Source organism: Corvus hawaiiensis, chromosome 17 (assembly GCF_020740725.1).
Source record: "Corvus hawaiiensis isolate bCorHaw1 chromosome 17, bCorHaw1.pri.cur, whole genome shotgun sequence".
Taxonomy (NCBI): Eukaryota; Metazoa; Chordata; class Aves; order Passeriformes; family Corvidae; genus Corvus; species Corvus hawaiiensis.
Genome location: NC_063229.1, coordinates 10,363,725 through 10,387,308, shown reverse-complemented (window position 1 = coordinate 10,387,308; position 23,584 = coordinate 10,363,725). Strand labels below are relative to the sequence as shown.

The window sequence follows — 23,584 nt, the reverse complement described above, 5'->3', positions numbered from 1 at the left end:
AGCAGCACAGCCAGCCTGAGGAGGAGCAGGTGGCACTGCTTGGCCAGGGCAGGGGCAGGGTGGACACAACACCCAGAGTGACAGGCAACAGGAGGCTCTGAAAGCATTTGTTTCTTAAAGGGAGGAAAATAAAGAGGGGGGAAGAGGTACACAGCATGTAGGAAAAGACCAGCATCTCTTCTGCTCATCACAGCCTGGGCTCCACCTCCACCTGGGGGACGTGAGCTCCTGGCCCCCAAGCAGGCCAGCACAGAGCATTCCCAGCGCTTGGATGTGGATGCAGACAAGCTCATGGTGGAAAAACAAAGCAGAAACCATAGAGAAAGGACGTAACCTGACTCTCAGATCAGCTGTCCCATTTTATGCTAAGACTGAATCAAAAGCTACCCATGAGAAATTCCAGGTGACCCCAAGCCTCTGCCACACTGACCCCATCACCTCCTCATGTCCTCTCAGCCCAGGCAGCAGCTCTCCCAGTGCTGAGTGGGCAGAAATCAGCAGGGCCACAGCAGCACTGGGGTCACAGGGCAGGACCCTGACAGCCACCCTGTGCACTGGCAGAATGCTTGGGATGCTCCCTGACCTCACAAGGCAATGCTTGTCCTGCACAGCACATTCCCAGTATCCCTTCTCTAAATTAAAATATATTAAAGTGAAAAATAGTGAAAAAGCTCTTTCTATTCCATTTGCTGCCAGGACTTTGTGGTGTATCTCTTGTGAAAAGAGGGTTATAGGAAATCAGCCACTCCCTACACATCACTAGAACAGGAGGAACATCCAGCTACCTCCAGGTGTAAGGCTGTATTTCCTCACAGCAATGGAAATGCAAAGTGGCAAATCCTTTCCCAGCTGAAGCAGTGAAAGTGTGGAGCTGGGGTCTGCTAAGAGAGACAATTCATCCCCAGGAGCTTCCTGAGTGAAGCATCATCAGCAAGTGGGTGATTAACTGCCAGGTGGGCAGAGAAACAGGATGAGTTCTCTTTTCTAAGGGCAGGATGACACACTGAGCATCACCGGGAGGCTGCTGGAAATTAGAGTGGGTGGCAGATTTGGGATGTGAATGTAAAAGACCCAGAAAATTTTGTTGAGGAAAATAGGCAGTTTGGGGCCCCCCTGAACACAAGAATCCTTCCTGAGTTCTGAGACATTGTCAGATGGAAGGAAAAGGACAGTGGGAGCAGGGAGAATTGGTATTGTCCTAACAGAACAGAAGGAAGGAGCTTTGGTGCTGCCCTGCAGCAGAACTGAACGATATGGAATAAACTCTAAAGCTCTGCACAGCAGCTGCAGACCCTCAGCTTAAGCCCTCCTGGGCTGGGGTTTAACAACAAAACCCATCGGTGTCACAAGAGACAGATGCACCACAGGAGCAGGAAACAGCACTTGGAAATGACTCTGATGAAGGTATATAGTAAAAAATGCTCTGAAAAAGGACAGAGAAGGACTATTTTTACTTCTTTCTGTGACATAAGGTTGAGGAAGTAGAAAATGAACAGGGAAAAACCTGCAACCTTTAAGAAGAAATATTGTACACAACCTAAGGTTTCCAGTAAATAAATATGAACCTTGCAAGGCAGGACTGAGATTCAAAAATTAAAAATAAGGCTAGTGACTCAGAAATAAGACTATTTCTTGTGATTGCAGGGATGCTGGCTGGTGTAACCCTGCAAGGGACTGTCAGGCCTCAGATTTTCTTGGCTATGGAGGTGATGGGGCTGAGCAGGGATTTTGTCTCGTTGCACTGTAAGAAATGTGGATTTACCCTTTGATGCATCCAAAGTTTATCACTGGCTGAGACAGGGCAGTGGGGCAGCCAGATCCTGGGATGAAATTCTGACCCTCCTGATGCCACAGGCAGGTGGCCAAGATTTCAGCCTTGGTCTGCTCTCACAGAGCCCTTCCCAAGTAATGCTCCCTGCTTCAATAATGCTGGATGGAGGCTGTCTTCACTTGAGCTACACTTAAGACCTCAAGCAGAAAAAAGAAAAAAAAAATCTGGATAGTTGAAACATGATCTTGGAGATTTGGGTTATTTGGCAGGAAAGTAGATGGAGTGCTACAAAGGTTCTGCTTGCAAAGAAAAGCTCAAATGAATGACAGAAAAAAAATGGGGGGGGGGGGGGGGGGAGAGGGAGAAGGAAGGAAGGAAGGAAAGATGAAATTTTCCACCCTTTAATCAGCACTATATCTACCCAGATATCTTTGGTTGGCTTTCATGCCAAGGAAAAATTAGTTTCTGGCCTCTTACAAGCTGAGGCATGGCAGAGAGGTACATCTGCAGAATGCCAGGCTCTAGCTGTACTTCTGAAAATGTATTCATTGTTTACAAAATTTAGGCTGTAAGCTGTGTTTTGAGGAATGAGATGGAAGATCTGAAAGCCAAGCAGATGATCTCTGCTGATCATCAGTTTGTGTCTCATCAGCCAAGAAAAAAAAGACATTCAGCTCCAGAATTATTTTTTAAAAGAACTGGAAAATATAGGACAAAAAAATCCCAGAATGAAATACTTCTAAGTGGATGAAGAGTGTCCTAAATGTATCCCAAACACCAGCCCTGTCGCTTTCCCGGGGAGCTGCGAATGGAGAAAAGCTCTACCACAAGTGAGATTTGCGGCTGCCCTTGGAAAGTGCTCGCCACGATCCAGAGCACGCTCTGCACCGTGGGCTCGAGGCGTGGAGGGAAGATGAAGCGGGGAATGTGCTTCCTCCCCAGAGAACGGGGTGGACAAAGGGTGTCTCTGCCATGCCACCTCGCGCCGTGCCAGAGAGCGCTCCTTGTCCCACGGAGCAGCAGGTCCACGCAGTGCCCTGCAGCGAGAGGAGCTCGGCAGAAGTCGCTAACGCGGCGCCTTGGCGATGGCTTCGTGTTCCCCATGTCACCTCTGCCCAGCACGGGTGACAGGGACACGGGCAAAGCGTCCCCTGCCCCTGGGCACGCGTTGAGCCTGCGGTATACCGACTCACTCAGCTACAACCCCAGCAAAGAAATGAAACAAAGAAGCGTAAACCCAACCCCTGCTGTCACCCCGGTGAGTGTCTGCCAGCTTCGCCCGTGCTGCCACCACTCCCTGCACCCCCCCAGCCTCGCTACCCTGCAGCTCCAGCCCGAGGCAGACTGGAAGGAAGATATGATTTAAGGTCCAGCATACACGTAGATACATTGGACTGCACAGCACAGGAAAAGCACGGTAATACCTAGGAATGCTTCCCTCGATGGTGCCACAACATGGTACACACACGCACACACATAGAAATCTACAGGGAATGCATGGGGATGGCGTGTTGGCAGTGATACAGACCTTGGCGATGGTTCGGGCTGCTGCTCTTTCCTTTAAACAGAAGCAATAGTACATTAGCATGGTGTCAGGTGGCAAAAGATGTTGCTGCTTCACTGTTAAAACATAACGAAACGACAATACCAAACAATACAACTAAGTGGAAGTTGTGGACAGAAGAAAGGGAAAGGAGCACTTAATTCCTGGAGTTTCTGGCCCGGACAGGAGATCACTGGAGACTCACACAACCTCAGAGAAGACACATACAACGCACAGGGTTGAAGAATTTATCCCAACCCATCCTTGTGCCTACGCACGACTGAGACACTTGGGGGTCGTGTGATTTGTGTGAGCACAGGAGGACTTCTGAGAGGCTCAGAGAGCGGCCCCCTTCCTTTGGAAACGCACTGCCCTCATGTTTCTGCACATGGGGAAGGGTTTGAACAGCTCCCATGACCTTGCTGCATTCGCTTTTCTTCCCTGGCTATTGGGACAGAGCTCATGTCAGATCTCCGAATGCACGGATTCATGCCGGGTGCTGTGATTGGACATGGGTGGGAAGGAGCATGGACCCCTGCCCCGGCATCCTGACACCTCAGGTGGGGTTTATGCCTCCAGAGCCTTTGGCAGCTACTTTACTCAAGTAGTTGGCAAAGGCCACATGGAGGGAGTGGGACACCACAATCCGTGTTTGCGGTTTCCTATTGAGATCCAAAACTGGATTGCTCTCAAAAATCACTGAGGACAAAGCGAGCTGAACACCTACAAAAGGGCAGCCAGGACACTGCAAGCCATGCTGAGGCCACACTGAAAAAAACCTCTCACCTTCACTGACCAGGCATCATGGTGGCATTTCCCTCCAGCAATGAGGGAAACCTGCTCTGCCTTCAGCTGCTCCAATTCACAACTCCTACACTCAGGAATGGTGTTTAGTGTGGGGCCTCGATCAGCCCTGCTCCTGCAGGCCCCCAGAGAGGGAGCAGACCGTGTTTCTCAGCAGATACAGCTCTGCCTCCCCTAACACAGGTGCCCTCTGAGCATGATGCTGCACCAGCCCTGGCCCTGCCACTGCTCAGCAGTGACCACTGAGACCTGCACAGAGCCCGACTCCTCTCCCTCAGTTAAAGGCAGCAGCCTGGAGAGACTAATAAAAATCTCTTTTCCCCCCCTCTGCTTCTTGCTCAGAAAAGCTTGGAGGCCCAGCCTCAGTCACTAGCTCAAATACTCATATTTTAAAGTTTTCGGTCTGACCCAGGGCTCTATCCTTTGCAGAGGCACACAGCCCAGGGCAGGCCCCAGCCCACACCTCCCAGTTGGCCCCAATGCACACTGGCACCTCTCCATCCCTCCCAGGGTCTGTACACTCCCCATTCACCAACAGGACAGCCTTGACTGCTTAAAAACCCCAAGAATTATCGCTCCCAAGCAGAGGGTGAAGGTGCAGGACTCCCACTCTTCTGGGGGATTCGTGTAAACCTTGCCACTGCTAATTTAGCAAAAATTTCTCACTGCTGCAACCTTGCCTGCTCTCACTGGAGGGAAGAGAGAATGAATTAACACACCATGGGCCTGAGTGTCCTCTGAGTGTGGTGAGGAGCAGAAAGGTCAGAGGAAAACTGGGATCACTACCTCCATCAGCCCCTTTGAGAATATGACTTTGCGTTGTCAATGAAGCACTGTGACATTGCTCCGGAGCCAAGTTAGGCTGAAGGAATTCATGTAGAGCACGGGAGAGGGGCAGGGAGGAGGTGACTGAGTGACCCATGGGGGACCAGCTGTCAAACCTCTTTCATCTTCAAGGACGTCCATACGCAAAAGGCAGGAAGGAAAAAAAATAATAAAAAAGAAAAAGAAGAAAAATATTGCAAAGTGTATTTGTTCCAAACTCTCTTAACTCTGCTGCTAACCTGAATGTCAGTCCCGACTTGCTCTTCAGGTTCCTCAGGAGCTCCAGCTGGTTCAGAGGAGGGATTAGTCTAGAGGGAGAAAACAAAGAGCATTAGTATCCAGACAGAACTGGTTCCAGAGCCTCCCATCTTGGCAACTTCCCCTGCTGCCCCATCCTTTCAACCAGAACCAGCTTTGTGCCACCAACTGCAGCTGGGGGACAGCTCAGGAAGGATGGAGAGGGGTTTGGCTGCTACTTCCAACAGTGTCCTAAGGCAGAGCAGTGGGGTAAGAGAGAGAAAGTGACAGCAAGAGAGAGAGAGAAACTTGTCTGCACCACTGGATTTTGAACGTCCCCAAAACCAAGCAGCTGCCAGGGTTCCTGGGCAGCCCAGTGGTGTTTTGGCAGAGCTGTAGTCTGGCAGGTTGGCATTGCTAAACGGAGAGAAACTCCAGCTTTGGGGGAAAATAGGAAAACTCAAACTCAACCCTGCTGCTCTTGGGAATGTGGGAAGGCATGGGAAGGAGCAGCTTGTGGAACAGAGAAAATAAAGACCTGGGGTTGGGAGCATCTCAGGAGAAACAGCAGTGTGCTCCTGGGTCAAATTTAACCAATTCCCTACTGTCCATGTCAGGTTTTCCCCCAAAATGAGGCAAAACCTTGTGTCACTGCCTTCCAGGAGCCACGGGGCTTCCTTTTATTCTCAGTAAAAAAAAACCAAAACAAACCAAAACAAACAAACAAACAAAAAGAACCCCAAACCTGACAATGACCTGACAATCCTGGTTAAGAATTAAAAATCCAATGAACAAACACCCTGTGGCCTATCCTGCATTTGTGCTAAAAGCCATTGAATTAGCTCCACATCCATTTTTGGGTTCTTCCCTGAGACCCTGGGAGACCAGGGCTTGCTCCATAAATATTTAACACTGATATTCCCAACCAGGTTTCCAACCAAGAGAAACACAGGCTGGAGGTGTCAGGGGGAGACTGTAAGAAATGAGGCTTCTAATAAAATAAAGGCAGATATTCATGCCCACACTTTTTCAGCCATTATGAGACCAATAGTTTCACACTTTAACTAAAAAAAAACAACTCAACTGGAAAAGCCTCTTCTCTGCAGGCACAAAACTTATCCTCAAAACCACAGCGGTTCAGCAGAGATTTTGTGTTCACAAGATTGAGGCAATCAGAAAATTTTCCAATTCTAAGTATGGAGAAAAGAGTAAAAATAGGCCTGAAAAATTTTGGCTCAGCTCCCCAGTCGCTTCCATCCAGAGAAAAGCACATCCTGATCTGCTGAATTAATGATCCTCCTCATTCTAGACATCAGGAAGAAGCTGACCTTGATGCAGTGGAGCCGTGCACGAGTGCTGGGCTGTCAGCTCCCTTCAAACACACCGTAGGGTTTGGAGATGCGTTCCAGGATGGGAGAGGTGGTGCACAAAATCCAGCAGAGAGTGTACTCAGAGTGTACTTCATTACTTCAGGTAATGAAGGGTGCACTACTCTTCTTTGGTGAATTAACTCCTCAGGGAGGTCCATACCCAGCAGAACACAGGACAATTGTGCCACTTTCTCCAGCTGGGATCGCAAATCCAGGGCTCTCACTGGTGCAAGTCTCAGCTGAGGAGCTCATTAGCTCAAAAGACTGAAGGATTCAGGATTCCAAAAGGAACTATGTCTTTTACATCAGCCCATGGTCTGCAGTGTGCTGAAGGTGGCCACCTCCTGGGCCACCACAGATGCTTCCATGAATAGTACAGACACACAACAAACACAGAAATTCACCATTTCTGTGGTTGGTTCATGGGCCTGGTACACATGAGGTGGAAAAAAGCAGTATTTTACTGAAATAATTATTATTAAAAATGAGTGAAAACTTATACATATACTTGACCTGAAATTTAATCTCAACTAAATGCTCAGCCTAACCTGTCACTGCAAGAGCAGCTTGGGGAACAGCTACTCCACCACACCATTTCTCCAGAACCTTAAAAAACAAAAAAAAAGGCAGAACTCTGCATAGCTCTTGAACTGAGCTTTGCTGTGGAACGGATGCACAGCACCCTGCCCTGGTGTGTGCCCAGGGCACAGGGGACGCAGGTGCCACCATGCCAGGTGCAGAAAGAACCTCTGGCTGGGGCTCCTCACGTTTTCTCTCTCTCCTCCTGGTCCGTGTGTCACTGGTTAGCAAGGAAAGCACGTTCCGGTTAAGGGGGAGCTGGGTGAGGAATCTGCACACCACAGGACACACACAGCTCATGCCACCCACCACAGCAACACTTCTGAGCTGCTGCAGGTCCCCCCAGCTGCCTCCATCACCCCTCCCAGTACAGCACAGAGAAAGGCCACGCTAACTCCGGGTGCCGGCTCCCACATACACAGGGAAAGGCGGATCCGCTGTTCCTGGGAGCACAGACAACTTTCAAGCATTGGGGACAGGAGGGAGATCATGCCTCGGGTCAGGACACCACCAGAACCCCACGACACGAGGAGGGCAGCAGCACAGGACACAGCGGGAGCTACACAGACACACCACAGCACGCACACGGACGCCACAATGATTTTTTGGAACAGTCCCAGTATGAACAAGTAGGGAGGCAGTGACAAGGAGATGGGTGCTGGAATGGGATGGGAACCTAAATGAGCCTCCCTGCAGTGCTGGAGTTCCTATGAGCTGCCAATTTTTGCCCTAACCATGGCTTTATGTCTCCGGCTGAAGCTATTTTTCATGACTGAGAACATTTATGAAGGTTATAAGATACTTTATTACAACAAATGAAACGGAAGTGGCACATACTTATTCCTCTCCCAGCAGTAGAAAAATGTCTGATTCTTAAAACAGGCTGATGTTCAGCACAACAGGAAAATATATTCTTAATATTATACTTGCAGTTCATTCATGCAACTTGCTATAAATTAAGCACACAGAGCAGTAAATGTGATTTACTAAGGCTGTAAAACTTGCATCTGTGAAAACTGGAATCAGGTTTCGAAATCAGACACTAAATCACATCAGCTCTAGTGGCATTACTGCATCTAGTGAGGATTTAAACTGCTCTAAGAACAAAGCTTGGCCTGCAGTCTTGAAATGCAAGTCATTTATTCCCTATCTTAAAATATTAACTTGACTACACCTTCAGATACCCATCTTACATAAAATACGCCTGTGATTTGCAAATCTACTCCTTTCTGCAGAACCTGAGATAATATTATTTATCATAAATCTTACACAGCCATATCCAGGACTTTGCATTGGGATTGATCCCAAAAGGTTAAGTCCCAGGTTGAATAACTGTGGCTAATAACTGCTTAGCTCTAGGTGGGCCTTGGAACTAAAAACTGAAATGGAAAAGTCCTGCTGAGATGAAGCATTCTTTCCCCAAAAATCAGATTGGATTACTCGAAGAAATGAATGATCATATCAGTTTGGCATCCCAGATCTTTCTCTTCTCCAGGTTTTACCCTCGAAAGCAGGCACAGCTGCTATGGAGGTTTTAATCTGTGCTACCACTGATGTGCCCTGTGGTGCCACCATACCAGCAAACTCAAAGCCAGCGTTACCAGGTGGGCACAACTCCTGCAGCACAGAGCCAGATAAATGACACAATGAAGGATGGGAGAAGAGGGCTGGAGAGAGGGAACACAAGGGAGTGAGGGCAGAGGGAAATGGAAGATGACTGGGGATGTTTTCTTGTTAAGTGTTGCATGGATTGGGGGAGACCATCAAGAAATCATCCTTAACAAAGCAAACTTATTAAGCGCGCTCCCATTCTCCTTCCTTACATCGTCATTTTGGCAGAGTTTCCCAGCACTTGTGTGTACCAATAGCTAAAATGTACATGGAGGTGCAGGGGGTTAGTCAGTAGCAGCAGGAGGGCACGTCTGCTTTGGGCTTTCACTCATTCCTTGGAAAAAAACTCATCTTCAAAGGTTTCTTTCTTTTTTTTTTTTTTTTTTTGGTTTTTGGTTTTTTTTTTAATTCAAGGCTTTGCATGTTACAGTCCCAAATGAAGAACAAGGAGTGACATGACACACACTTTCAGAGTCACATGCACTTCATACCTGGAGGCACCATACGTTTGCGTTTGCGTGCTTTTCAAGTGTTTTCACCAAAGAAAACCAAAGGGGTAAGAGAAAGAAAAACAGGGGGGAAAGTTGGGGTGGAGGAGAGGGGAAAAGAAACAGAATAAAGAAAATTAGCATATGAACGAAGTGTGTCCCCGGGAGCAGATGCTGTGGCCAAGCTCACAGGTGAGCACGGGAGTGTGGGCTGAGCTGGCTCCCGCTGTGGCTGGCTCAGGAGCCACGGCACACCCGTGTCACCCTCGGGGGCAGGCAGCTGGCACCTTGCTCCGAGAGCAAATGGGCACCACGGGCCAGGGAAAGTGTGGGAGCCTCCCAGAGACCTTCCATGGGACATCCACAGCCCTCAGCCCCACCAGCCAGAGACTCCCTGGGCTGGGCTGCTGAATGGGCAGGATGTGCCCATGGGTTTGGTTATTTTTTAGTGAGGACCAATATATGATTGTAGTTCCAATCAAGGCCCTGCTCTCATGAGTGACAATAAGAGCAGATTTTTTTCCAATAAATCCAGTGGCTGATACAGAACAGGTTATTTGGGGTGCCTGGGTGCACCAAGCCACTTGTGCATCACAACCCAAACCACACCTGCACACAGAGAAGCCTTGTGAATATTTCAAAATTTTGTCCTGTCACATTTTGAATTTAAAGATGAAATCTGGAATTCTCTCAGAGGCCACCACATTTTCCCCAAACAAGTCAGAGTAGCTCTATTGCAGTGACTGGAGTGATGTTCTGGAGCCATGTGAGCTCCTCCAAGGCACGTGTAACAATTTTCTCATATCAATCAGCCAAGCCTTTCCAGAGATGCCTTGGAAAGAGAGACAAGCTAAAGGCACAGGCTCCTGCTATGAGGAATAAGCAGCTCAGTATTGAGCAGAAAGGATGCCGAGGTTGTGGTGACTGCAGATCATCCCCGGACACCAGAGAGGGGGATTTTGTGCTCCTGCAGCCCACTTCCAAACCACACTGTGCATTGCAGCCACATGTCAGCAGCCATGGCCTTAAGGGGCTGCTGGGCTTGACGTGCTGCTATGGCTGCAGCAGCGCCAGGACCAGCACAGAGCTGCCAGTGCCTGCCAGCTGGCTTGGGGAAGTGGGGAGGCAAGGAGAGATGGACAGTGTGAGTGATGCAAGCTGCAGCCAGAACATACAGTTGCTCCCTTTTTTTTTTGTTGTTTTTAAATCCTATTTATTTATTTGACAGCATTCAAAATAAACTCAGAAGGGTTTCACTGCTTTTTTGGTAAAAAAAGCAGTTTCACTGAGGGCTGAATCCATTGGTGTACCCACTGCTCACTCGCCCGGGTGATGTTCACTTGATCTGTGCTCAAACAGGAGCTGGGATTTAAGGGAGAAGCTGGAGTGCAGAGAAATCCATGCCTAAGGAAGGCCAGGGTGACACTGCTGTGTGGGGCTGAGCAGCCCCCACAGCAGCAGCCAGCAGAACTGCTGCGACCCAGCTACAAATCTGTCCTAGCTTTTTACTCAAGATAAGCAGGCTCTTCAAACTACATTTTTTTTCTCTTTCTCCTCCCCAGAGTTTTATTTAGCCCTTTCTGGAGATCTTTAGCTCAGATTTCTTCCTGCATATTAGCTCCATGGAAATACAGGTTTTAACAAGGGGGTTGAGTACCAGGTAATCAAAAGGGTGTCACTGCACGTCTGGCTGCATGGTAAGTTCAGTGTTTCAAAGAGCAGTAAAATCTGTCAAAGTCCACTGAAAATAAGCCCTGAATGCCTGCATTTTGCAGTGGACTTTGGGCCAAGCTCCATCCTCATCCTCTCCAGTAGCTGATCCCAGGCAGTGCTGCAAAGGTACAGCCAGCAGGTCGGGTACTGGGAGGGAGAGTTTCAATGGGTGGGTTTAATGCTATTGGAAAACAGCTTTGTTCTGTTCTGCTGGGTTTTTGTTGTTTTGGGGTTTTTAGACAAAATCTTGAAGTTGGTTCATAAATTTCTAGGGAAAAAGCAACCAATCAGACACACACTGGGAATGAATCCAAGGAGAAATTACTGACCACAACAATGGGACTCCCAACAGGTTTTTATGATGGATTAAGAGGCTGGCTGCTGTGTTCGAAATACAGGCCTAAGCTTACCCCAGGAAATACATCCAGGCTGTCTGCCTGAGGCCTAAAAGGCACCAGGAATACGGGAAAACAGGAAGGGATTATTCCTGCAGTGGCACAGCCCAATACTGGACCACAGCCCTGTGTGGGAGCACGGAGATGGGGCACAGGGAGCCCCATCATGCCCAACAAAACCCCACAGAGCTACAGAAATATGTAACAAACCCATCCAACCATTCTTCAAACCCAGAGAGTCATGGAGAGCCCCTAAAAATACACCAGGAAGGGATGCATGGCCCTGCCCAGGATGCAGGGCAGTGTGGGGTGAAAATGAATAGAACTTTATGCATTTTAGCTTCTGAGGAAGCCACCAGGCCCAAAGGGGACATGAAGGACTTCCCCATGTCCTGGAGGGCTGGGAGGCATGGCAAGGGACTCTGTCCCCAGCTCCATGAAGTTCCAACTCCCAGGAGGCTGTGAATTCCCACAGCACTGCTCTAACGTGTGTGGTTTCACCTTAAAAACCTGCCTGGTTTTACTGCAGGTAGGGTGAGGCAGATGAGTGCTGCTAAAACACTCTGGTGTTCAACAGCCTCATCCATCACAGCTCCAACAGCATTCCCTGCTTGTGTCAACACACTGGGATGGGTAAAGGAGATACAAGAAATGGGAAAACGCTCCCTGAACCCCGAGTTAGCTTTCCTCCTCTTAGGAAAAAAAAGGAAAAGAAAGGAAAGGAGGACCCAGGGGAAATGCACCAGACAGAGTGCCAGGCTGGTCAAGGGAGGGAGAGAAGTTTGCTGAAAGGCAGAAGGACCATTAGAGACCAGTTGGACCGGGAAGAAGAGCCTGAGAGGGCATGAGGAGCTGCAGGTAGGGTGAGGGTGGTGTTTACCTATGATCCAGGGCAGCTTGGAGGGAGGTCTTCACACCTGGGCACAGCAACTGTCACAACAAAATGCAACTACCAGCAGGCGTGGAGAAATAAAGGTGAAAAGAAGAGCGTGTACACACACAAAGACATGGGAAGAAAAAAAAACACAAAGCAACAGGGAAATTAAAACCAAGTCAAAAGGAAAAACAATGAAAAAATACAAAGCAAAAAAATTCCAAAAGAAAAAGCATATACCAGCTCTTAGGAGCTCGAAATCAACCTTTTGAACCAAAACAAAAGTAAATAAATAAGCAAAATTATATATCCAGATAACAAAAATAACTATGGAGACAGTGGCATCACGAGGAAGGCAGTGGAGGAGGAAGCTGGAGGAGGAGGTACCTGTACATGGGGACGGTGACGGTGCGTTCGTAGTACTGCCAGGTGGAGTGCAGGTCCGTCCGGGACAGGTTGGTGGCATAAAATCTCCAAGCCGCCTGTGCAGGAGAAAACCCAGTGGGATTGTGCACCCAGGCATGGCCAGAATCACCCCTGAGTTTATAAACATCAACCAACACGAAGTGCTATGGGATGGATCCAGCATTCTGCCTTCTCCTTGATTTGGTAAGTGACAAATTTGAGGTGGTACCATGATGCTCCTGACCATGTGAGCCCAGTTAAAAATGCTGTGGGTGCCAGGCATTCACTGCCAGGCTGAGGTCAGGAATGAAATGGGCATTGTTGCCCATTAAGGAGTAAAAAATGTGGAGAGAGAGGAGTAGGGGAATGTAAAATGACTAATTTCAGTTCTCCAAGACGTACACCAAGGCCAGCCTTCTGCACAGACATCTGTTCTCGTGAAGAAAATGCTCCTAACTGTACCTTTATATCAGTATAAATATTCTCTTTGGGGAGAAAAAAAGGGTGAAAACAGACTGTCCTAATGCATTTGTCCTGCTGAGCTGGCTGCTTGCTGAATTTCATCCCTTTTCTCTCTAGATTCCCTACCACATATGCTATTTTCCCGTGGTTGATTTCCTGGCATTTATTCCCAGACAAAACCAGTCACCAGCTGCTGTCTCACACCTTATGCACACGGCCCCATTTGTCTCCTCCCCAACTACTAAAAGTCTATAAAGCCCCCCAAAACCAGGATGATGTAACCACAAGGCTCCTTGGATGTGACCCTCACCTGGATCAGGCCCGCTGCTGGGTTTCGCCTCTTCTCGAAGTGTTTTTGTCGATGCTGCTCTTGAACCTTCAGGGCAAACCCCGAACCCAAGATGCCCTGGGGAAGAGAACAACAGTTTGCTGCTAGCAGGGGTTTAGTTAAGCTTCCACTGTAAAATGATGGCCAGCTTTCCCTCCAAAGGTTTTTTTCTGGCTCATTTTTTGATTCAAACACAGAGGAAGGAAGGAGCCTCCATCCCGGCAGCCACGGCAGACACTCTCCAAGGGGCAGCAGACTTTGCAGGCACTCAATGGAACTGCAAATTTTCCCAAACTACCTCCAGCCAACTGATAAAATACAAAAGAACCCCAGCACACTGGTATTCAGCAGATTATCCCCACAGGAATCCAGCTCCGTGTAACACACTGAAACACACTGCCGAAGGGACGGGGGGGATTTGCTGAAATGGTGCAACCACAGAATAGCAGACTGGTTTTGGTTGGAAGGGACTTTAAAGTTCATCTCATTCCAGCCCCCTGCCATGGGCAGGGACACCTTCCACTATCCCAGGTTGCTCCAAGCCCCATCCAACCTGGCCTTGAACATTTCCAGGGATGGGGCAGCCACAGCTTCTCTGGGCACCCTGTGCCAGGGCCTCACCACCCTCACAGGGAAGGATTTCTTCCTAATATCCAATCTAAATCTACCCTCTTTCATCTTAAAGACATTAATTACCCCAAGGAACAGCCTTCTGGGGAAAAAATGCTTTTTATTGCTTCCACAAATATTTGTGCAGAGCCAAATCTAAAGTTGCCATCCCGTTTGCTCATGCACATGAGCCCAAGTTGTAGATATTCAAACAGGCTTTCCATTTTCCTCCCTCATTTTCTGAGTCAAAAGCCACAGAGAATCACAATTGGGAGATCTCTGAGGGCATCCCATTGTAACTGTTAGAGTGCCCTCAGCTCCAGAGGAAGGGGATGAGGCCCAGGTGAGTTCAGCCCCCCCACTTACAGCAGGAAGGGCGAAGAAGGAGACGCCGATGAGTGTGAAGGTCGCCGCCAGCAGCCGCCCGTTCCAGGTCTGTGGATACTTGTCCCCGTAGCCGATGGTGGTGAGAGTGATCTGCAGGGAGGAGAGCAGTGCCAAGCCCTCAGTCAGACAGCCTTAAAACTGAAACAGGGCAGCCAGAACTCCCGCAACCCCTGAGTGGCACACAGAGGAGCAGGGTCACTGCGTGCCCTGAGCTGTCCAAGGCACGGTGCAGCTGGGGGACCCTGGGACCCAGCAGGGATGGGCAGCTCCACCTGCCCTGCTCACGGGCTGAGTTTTCACACCAGTTGGGAGCGTTTTGGTGCCTTTTGCTGTCACAGAGAGAGCTGCCATCTGGTGCAGAGGCTGGCGGCAGCTCAGAACCTCCCCCAGGAGGGGTTGTGCCTTCGGCAGGGGAAGCGAACCGGCACCGTTCCCCCAAACTCCCTTTTGGCAGCTCAGGAAAGCTATTTGCATGCACAAAGATCTGCTGCTGTTTATTCCCAGTCTTCCCAGCAGTGCCTATCAGCTGGTCTCCCCTCCTCGATTTAAAAACAGCCTGTTAGGCTGAGAGGATGAATTATGTCTCCTTCACCACCTCATTTAGGGATGGGGTTTGTGTTATTGCAATGCACCAAGAGAGAGCTGGGAAGCTGCTGCCTGTGTTTTGGGGAAGGACCTGAGAGACTTGTTGGAGACAGAGTCCCCTGCATTTCAAACTGTAGGGGAAGACACCTTTTCCCGCTGCAGTCCATGGACATCACTAATGGGAAATGCTGGGTATTCCCCCAAGGCTTCCAAGAGGATTTGGAGAGCCTGGGACTGCCAGGGCAAGGCAGAGAGGGATGGTCTGATTAGAAACATCTTTGAGACTTCTGATCCCAAAGGCTGTCCCCGTCACACAGCCTTCATGGACAGAGCTGGCCCCCGGGATGGGAGCTGACACCATGCTGGTGTGGCATTGGAAATATGCACTCCATTTAGAATAAAAAATCACTTTTACACAAATGGAAGTGTGGTCCCAAAGTGCCTTTTAACTGGGCCCACTAAAAGCCTTATCAATTAGATGCTGTTTTGACCAAGTGGTTAAAAAATGCATCAAAGTGGCTAATCCTTACTGAAACACAAAGTCAGATCAAGACTCTCTCCATAATCACTGCAAAGCTGGTTTACAATATTTTTGTAATTTCTATAGACAACAAGTATTGGATATACTAAGATCAACCAAGGAATAATTTTCTGAACCTGATATTTGATTTATCCCATCTCTCAACATCTGCCTGTATTGGACTCAGGAGTTGGACACTGACAAAAACTATTTATTTTAATGAAGCTCTTTTTTTTTCTGAGCTTCTCAGTGGCAAAAAAGTCTCAGAAGCAGAAGGGATAAATCTGCCCATGTTTCTCCCCAAACTGAGCTCTAATCTGGGCTGTCACTTTTCCCTCATTGCTTATTTTCTCGTTATGTTAAACTTGGCTTTGTTTTTATTTTTCTGTCCTAACTAAGGGGCTTGAAAAGAAATTTGCTGCCTCTTTCCCTTTGTTGGAATGGAGGAGCTGCTTGATCAGCCGATTCCTCCCCAAGCCTGTTATTGGGATTTGATCAGATCGGGGATTTTCATTACATGCTTTGTAATCAAGGCCAAACTAGTGATGGAGCAGAAGAACAATAACACAAGAAGATTAGAACGTCATTAATTCTCTCTTTGTAATCGGGTAATCCAATAATTCACATGCACACGCACACGCAGAGCAAACCACAAGTATTGCCCTTTCAGCAGAGATGTGACAGGGAGTGCTTGCCCCGCTGGAGTCTTTCTGCTACTTAGGCCCTATTAATTTTATAAAATTTATTCCAGCCTTGCCCAAGTGCAATTTAAATAATTAAAGGGCAGCAATACTTGTCAAAACAATGATCAAAGCACCCCGTGGCGTGGGATGTCTCTCTGACCTGCCTCTGTCACGACAGAGCTCAATCCCACGACTGGGAGCACATGAGTTCTCAGTTCCCCTGCAGCTCCAGCTAATTCAGAAATGTGATCCCCTAACAATTTCTATGAGGTTTATATAAGAAAAAGAGCTAAATGGAACAGCCTGAAACCATTTAATAAAAATGTTAACTAAGCACTCTCTAAGTCAATACCTCACGTAAGTGATAGAAGATGGAGGGTTAATGGACATTTTATTTTAATAACCAGCAGCTGCTCTATGGAAATTACTTACCAGACCCCACCAGAGTGCATCTGCGTATGTATCAAAGTGCTCATTTTCTCCCTTCTCGGCCAAGTACACCAGGAAAGAGGCCAGGATGAGGCACAGGAAGCCAATATACCAGGCAGTAATCAGCTCCTGTGAGATCATTAAAAGAAAGAAGAGAATAATTGCAGTCCTGGTGCGCATCTCCAAACGCTGAGTTCCTTGCTTGCTGCTGGATCTGAACTTCCCCTGCATTTGTTTAGGTTTTGTGGCTTTGGTTGGAGATCAGTGATGGCACTTTCTGAGATGGGACCATGGCTCTGCCAGGCCTGAAGACCAAATCACACAAACACACACAGCAAATGTAGAAGGGAGTGTTAAGAGCTCCATTATTGCAAGAACTGGAACTGAGACTTTTAAAAACTCAGATATTTCCCCAGTTCACACAGGGAAGTGGAGTTGAAACTGAAACAGGAATCCCCAGATCCCTGGAGATTCTGCTTAGGGCGGGTCCAATCCACCAAACGAGGAGGAGCTATGAAGTTGGGTCTGCATGGACTATCCTCCAGTTGCAGGGAAGTTTTCATTCAGAATCCACAGGAGTGAGTATTTTCTGATTAGGTTAATGCAAGGGTGGACAAAAGAGACCCACAGATTTCCTGAAATTTTTACACAGTGCTGGAGAAGCTGGCTAAGCTTCTCTGGGGAAAAGTGAAGGAAGCAGGAGAAATGTTAAAATCATATATACAGCAGCAGGAAACAAAAAATTACCAACAAACTCTTCCCAGACTTATCCCCTTACACCAGGGATTGGTTCCATGACTGGAATCTCTCTCCCTTCCCTCCTTGAGTGGTCAGAGTGCTCCATCAGACCTTGCGTCTCTGACTGCATTGCTCCCATGTGTTACCTACGGTATCCTTCCAATCTCCCCAGGCCTGGGAGAACTTTGGGATGGAGAGCTGAACCAAAGCAGTGTCTCTGGTGGGGAGAACGCAAAGGGCAGCTCCACGTCCTCGCCTGGGCCTTGCTCACCTTGCTGTGTGCGTAGACCACGGAGCCCAGGAGCTTCCAGGTGCCGCCGCGCCGGTCCATGCGGATCATGCGCAGGATCTGCAGGAACCTCAAACTCCTGAGTGCTGAGGTGGCAAAGACGTTCCCCTGGGACCCTGCCGCCAGCACGGCGATGGACGCGATCAGCACCATGATGTCTGCGGGAACACAGGGAGGGAAAGATGAGGAAATGCTGCCTGATCACCACCAAAGGGAATGGCATTGCCACTGCCTCAGGCTGTGCGTGACAGGGATCTCCTACACTTGTATCCCGTGCTGGAAGGACACAGCACTAATCTGAAACTGGATGAAAGGAGTCACTGCACACCATGTGGAAACATCCTAGTTTCCTTCTCCACACTCATCATTCCCCATAGAAGAAGTGTCAAATGCTGCAAAGCCTGAATTTCAATCTGATTCAGTGTTAAAACTGGATTAAATCCTTGCCAAAGGCCCCTTCCTTCATCAGCCATAGCTGCCTGTTACAAAGAGCAGGGAATTCCCACATTTAAACTGGGAATGAAAATCTCTACATCCTCCATGGTAATCCTAAGGCGCATATGGACAAAGAAAGTCCAAGGAATAGGCCAAGAAGAAGGTCTAGTTCAATATATATCAAAGATCCTATAAACCTCCCTCTTCCCTGATTTGCTACACAAATTTTATAGGAGTGTTTTTCTGTAGAATAAACGGAAATCCTGCACATGCCCATTGCCAGCTCCCACACAGTCAAAGGCAGTCTCCACAGTGAAGGGCATGACCACTCTGTCCATTTCTAATCCCAGAAAATATCACTGCTGTGCCCAGATGGCCCCTCTCACAGGAGATTCGCCGAGCACTTTCCAAACAAGAATTAATTAAGTCTCACAACTCCCTTGTGAGGCAGCTCAGCAGCACCAGAGAAGGCAAAGTGAGACATGGAGTCTCAACGACTTGGGAACAATTCAGTGTGGAGGTTGGACACAGGATTGCAAGATTCCAGGTCCTGTGCTCAGCTTCTTCTGGCTAAACCCTGTTTCTGTGGCTGTGGACAGCTGTCAGTGATGCCTGAGGTATGCAGGGCGCTGGGATGGCTCCCAGGTCAGCAGAAAACAGGGAGAGCCCCGTGATGAATAACAACAAAAAGCATGTCCATGGATTAGGACTTCTGCCTTTGGGTTTTTTTCTTCCTGAAGGTGACCATGAAGCAGCTGAAGTTTAACCCCCAAAATACATGCAATACACTGCAGCACCATGCAAGGAAGTGCTTGGAATGGCCATCCTGGGCTGGGAAATCTCATACAGGGACTCAGCTCTTACCGATGACACAGAAAGGCTTGCGGGCAAATTTCAACCTTCCCCTCCAGCCCCGGTATCGGCAGCAGCAGCCAGCAGCCCAGATCCGCACAAAGTACTCCACCCCAAACACCACGATGGTGACAATTTCCTGTGAGGGGGACAGTGCCATTAGTCAGGAAAGAAGGATAATGGAGAGCACGCTTCGGAACCCAGGACAAACCCACAACCTCAGAAAAATACACCTCAGCAAATACATCACCGAGCTGTCTGCACCACTCGACAGAGAGCCCAGGCTTGAAAGATCATCAGATCTCTGCTTCTGTGTCTTCCCTCCCCCTCCCCAGGGTGGTGAGAGGTGCTGCACGTTGCAGCCATGAACTGGAGTTTTACACCTCCTCATGTTGTGCTTGTTCCCCCATGACAGGACTGATGAACACCTCGTTGTCTCCCTACCACCAGTCTCCAGGACTCAAATCTGTTAGTGCTGAGGGAAGAGCGCAGATGGGAATCACTGAACAAGAATAATCCTAGAGGATGACAAAAGGGGATTTCAGCTTTTTCCCTAGAAAACTGGCCTGGTTGCCTGTGTGTGCTGGGTGAGCTGGAGGAGGGGTGGTGTAGATTCTCCATCCCTTGATGCCAGGCGAGCTTTTTCCATCTATTTCCGTTTCCACCTGAACATCCCGTGCATGCTCCCTTCCCTCTGAGATCTTGTCTCACCTTTCTCATGTGTCAAACCTGGTGAAGCCCTAATTAGCCTGCAGCACCTTTTGGTTTGATGAAGGGTAGGAATGGGGAAGAGGAAAACAGGCAAAAGGAGAGGAGACGGGTGAATCCAGCAGCCCCAGATGTTTTTCCTAAATTTTTCCCACTTCTGACCTACAGGCCCCAGTGGTCCCCCTCTCACAAGTGACAGCTTAAATTCTTGCCTCAAACAGCCCCAGTCTCAGGGATTTGTGTGGTTTTGACTTTAATACCTCACTGTCAGTCCCCACTTACCAAAATGTAAAGGGCCCCTTCTGAGCTGTTCTGGTACTCATCAATGGTCGAAAAGACAGACAGCACCAGGCAGGAGAACACTAGTAGAAAACTACAGAACACAAAAAGGGAGAGAGAGACAAGGTCAGTCTTAATGGCAGTAAATGTTCATACTCATCCAGCTAACTCAGAGAGCAATTTTGGGTCTATTTCTCTCTGAGTATTTAGTGCACTGCTGCTACACCACCAGGTAAAAAGGGTAAGTCAAGTGCCCGGTTTTGCTAACTGGAACAGTTATGTGTGGATGGACCTGCTGGACTGTCCCCAGTTTGGCCAGTGCCAATCCAGTTCCCCTTCCAGCTGATAGCTCTGATCACATCTGACATTTTTTCCCCAAGGAAGTGTCAGCTCTTTCAGCAACACGCGTCCAAAAGCATCCAAATGAGCTGGGACATTTCTACCTGGGGTAAGAGGAGGCCAGACTGGCTGAGGAGCAGGAGCATGGGCTGAGCATGAGCTCCACTCATGCTCTACTTATGCATTTCCATCCTCAAAAGCTCACACAGAAGTGCTGCTGCAATTCTTGCCAGAGTAGGACATTTTTGGGTGGATTTAATATTCCTTCCTTAGGCAGGTACTCCACATTAACTCCTCACTAGCTGGAAAGGCTGGTGACATTTTGGGTTTGTTGGAGCATCACTGGGAGGTGGGTTGTTGTTACTCTGCTCTTCTGTGGCCAGACATGGGACAGAAGAGGGGTTTGATCCAGCCCAAGGGAATGTGATTTTGGTGCTGTTGGCACTGGGGAGGGAGCTGGACTGGTCTCTGTCCCAGCCCTTCATGGACAAAAGAAGCCTTACCCTGCAATAAGCTCGGGACGACCCAACTTTGATATCAGCTCTCTCAGTCTCTCATTTACCACAGAACTGGGGAGATGCCCAAACCCCAGCATGCATCCAGCTCTCATTGACATCTACATCCACGGGCAGCCTCCCAAAAGCAGCCTGAGCAGTGCCACCCCAGCCTGTCACTCACTGCCTGCCCCCATCACGGCTGCCCAGTGCTGGATGTTCTGATGCAAATCAAAGGGCACCGAATGAGTGACAGGAGCTCGGCTCTCTCCTGACACTCGGCGCCTGAATCCGCAGCTGCCGAGGTGTCCTGGCATCTGCTCAAGGCTGGATGCTTCCACCCCTGCCCACTGCTTGCTCCAACAAAAGCGGGGAAATTAATTTACTTGGGATCGATTTACTAATACAATAAAGTAGGCCAGCGCAAGGAGAAACTAAAAGCTGCATTCTTTAAGAGCATTAAATAATTCATCGGTCTGACTTTGTCTCACATTCCTACAAACTGCATTGTGAATATTTATAAGGTTTGGTTCTGCTGGTGGGGGCTGTTGCTTTTTGGTGAATAAAGGAAAGGAGTTTCACACCACCAGGTCGTGCTTGTGGCTTTGCAGTGACCATTAATGTCACAGTAGCAAGTAAAAATAGGAAGATTTGCAGTATTTATTTGAACCACAGGCTGAAACGTGGTGGTGAGGTAGGGACTGCTGGAGGTAAGGGACCTTCAGAGCCATCTCAGCCAAGGCTGAACTTTATCAGCCACAAGATGAATCCAGCACCGAGCAGATAAGGAAAATTGCCTGATTTCTCACTGCAAATTTCCCCTTCCTACACCAGGTTTCATGTGCAGACACTCGAAACAACCTCAGGAGAGCAAGAAAACCTCACTTGCAATCCCACTCATGATGTCCCTCAATGTCTTGTCTAGGTCCCACTTCAATATCTTTTCTCCCCAAGCTGGTCTTTTAAAATAACCCTTGCCATCAACAACCCCACCACAACCTGCCCTGCAGTCAAAGGGACTCCATCCATCCCAACATCCTCCAGACTGCTGGGGCCATGCCCTGGGAGCTGGGCAAGGGGCTCCACTGCTGCCCACCCCATGCAGGGGGAGCAGAATCCCACACTCCAGGAGGGAAGGAGCTGCAACTGGGTCAGGCAGCCCCACTCCTGGGATGGCCCAGATTTTGCTGCAAACTTCTATGCTGAAGTGAGAAACAAATGAATAATCAATGAGAGAAGAAAGAGGAAAACAACAGCAACAAAAGATAATGGAAAGGGATCAAGGGAAAAGAGGATTCTACATTTTCTGATTAAAGAAGTAGAATGTGAGTTGTATTTATTTTTGTGACCAAACATCACTGCAAAGTGCCTGAGAAAGAGCTGAAAGCAAAGTGCCAGTATCAGAGCAGGCTTGCACACTGTGTTTGCTCAGCTGATCACCTTGGATAGATCCAGAATGAAGGCACTCTCAAATCATGAGTCCTGCAGGGACACACACTTGAAAAGAAGATTCCTGTATGTTAAGCAATCGTTCGACAGATACTGATGGGACAGGGGGGAAAAAAAGGAACAGAAATTGCTTTATCACTCCAAATCCCAAGGATGGGTTGTGCAAACCGTGGTTATAGGGAGAGCTGGGGCAGCTCCAGATGCTACTGGAGCAGTCGGACACCTGGGTGCTGCTTCTCCCCCTTCCAGCACATCCCTGCAGCCTCATCCCCAGCCTCTCTGTGCTCCTCAGCTCCCCAGGGCCAGCTCAGAGCTGCTGTAATTTCCACTCTGGGCTCCCCAGGGCTTCCATTGCCAGGGAGACCTGATGCAGATCAGGCTGGCAGGGCCAGCATTAATTACAGCACTGCCGAGCACGGGAGGCAGCAGGGAATGCACCAGCTTCTCCAGCGGAGCATGGGAGATCCATGGCCAAATCCCACAGGGACAAAAACCTCCCCCTGGCTCAGTCCCAATGGGTAAAGAATCTCCCTGTCCCAGACACCAGGAAAGGAGCAGTCCTGCCAGCAAGGGATGCAAGCTCTGGCTCAGCACAGGGTGAGCTGCACAAGCATCCTAAAAATAGCTCCACGGTGATGCACAGCTTCTCTGCTTGACCATGTGGCCCACCAGCCTCTGGGGGGGGGCTGGAAAAGGAGACTCAGAGAATGACACCTTTCTGCAAGGAAACTGAATTTGGGGGGGTTGAGGTCTATATGGCTCCTAGGAGACCTTGAGGGATCTGCAGATCCCCTTTGGATGGAGGAGTGGAAGAGGGAAGCTGAGAGGTACGTGCACATCGGGGCACGTATCCTCTGAGCTGTCACAGAGGGAGGGCAGTGGGGAACGGGAAGCTGGACTCTGCTTTAATTCCACCTAATCTACCCAGACAGATCAGGAAAGGGCTTCAGATAATAATGGATAGCTAAGGAAAGGGAAAAAAGCCAATAAATAGTGTAGCAGTTGGGATGAATCTAATTTTTAAAGCTACATAGCTAATGAAAGAAAATTACGTCTGCAGCCTGACTCTGGGAAATGTTAATGTGCAATAAGGAACATTAATTAGGTCCCATCTAATGATTTTTACATTAAAGATGCCAATTCTGCTTAGAGCTTTAGGGAAGACAGTATCCTCCTCCCGAGCAGACAGGTCCTGCCTGAGGCATGGCTGGAGTCAGCACCTGCATCCCCCAAACTCCAGGCAGGATTCAGAGTGGTTTGGGACCACTGTCTCCTCCTCAGAGTGATGGGAAGGAGAAATCTGTCTCCAGCCTGGAGAAGGACTCCTCAGTGCATTTTGTCACCCACCACCCGTCCTGCACCTCCTGCTGCTCCCACATCCCC

The 23,584-nt window shown here is 48.8% G+C and overlaps 1 protein-coding gene across 18 annotated transcripts in view; it reads right to left on the bottom strand.

Moving 5' to 3' along the window:
• The window catches only part of KCNQ2 (potassium voltage-gated channel subfamily Q member 2), a 74,919-nt gene that overhangs the window by 31,092 nt on the left and 20,243 nt on the right, over positions 1 to 23,584 (bottom strand). For 8 of the 18 annotated variants that reach the window (XM_048321558.1, XM_048321569.1, XM_048321559.1 and 5 more), the window contains exons 2-11: positions 19,923 to 20,013; positions 18,945 to 19,071; positions 17,628 to 17,803; positions 16,622 to 16,747; positions 14,381 to 14,491; positions 13,388 to 13,483; positions 12,598 to 12,692; positions 9,232 to 9,261; positions 5,183 to 5,251; positions 3,300 to 3,329 (exon numbers count right to left, since the gene is read on the bottom strand). In XM_048321558.1, coding sequence (XP_048177515.1) covers positions 3,300 to 3,329; positions 5,183 to 5,251; positions 9,232 to 9,261; positions 12,598 to 12,692; positions 13,388 to 13,483; positions 14,381 to 14,491; positions 16,622 to 16,747; positions 17,628 to 17,803; positions 18,945 to 19,071; positions 19,923 to 20,013 — 951 coding nt within the window. The other 10 variants (XM_048321560.1, XM_048321566.1, XM_048321574.1 and 7 more) reach the window with 4 other exon arrangements.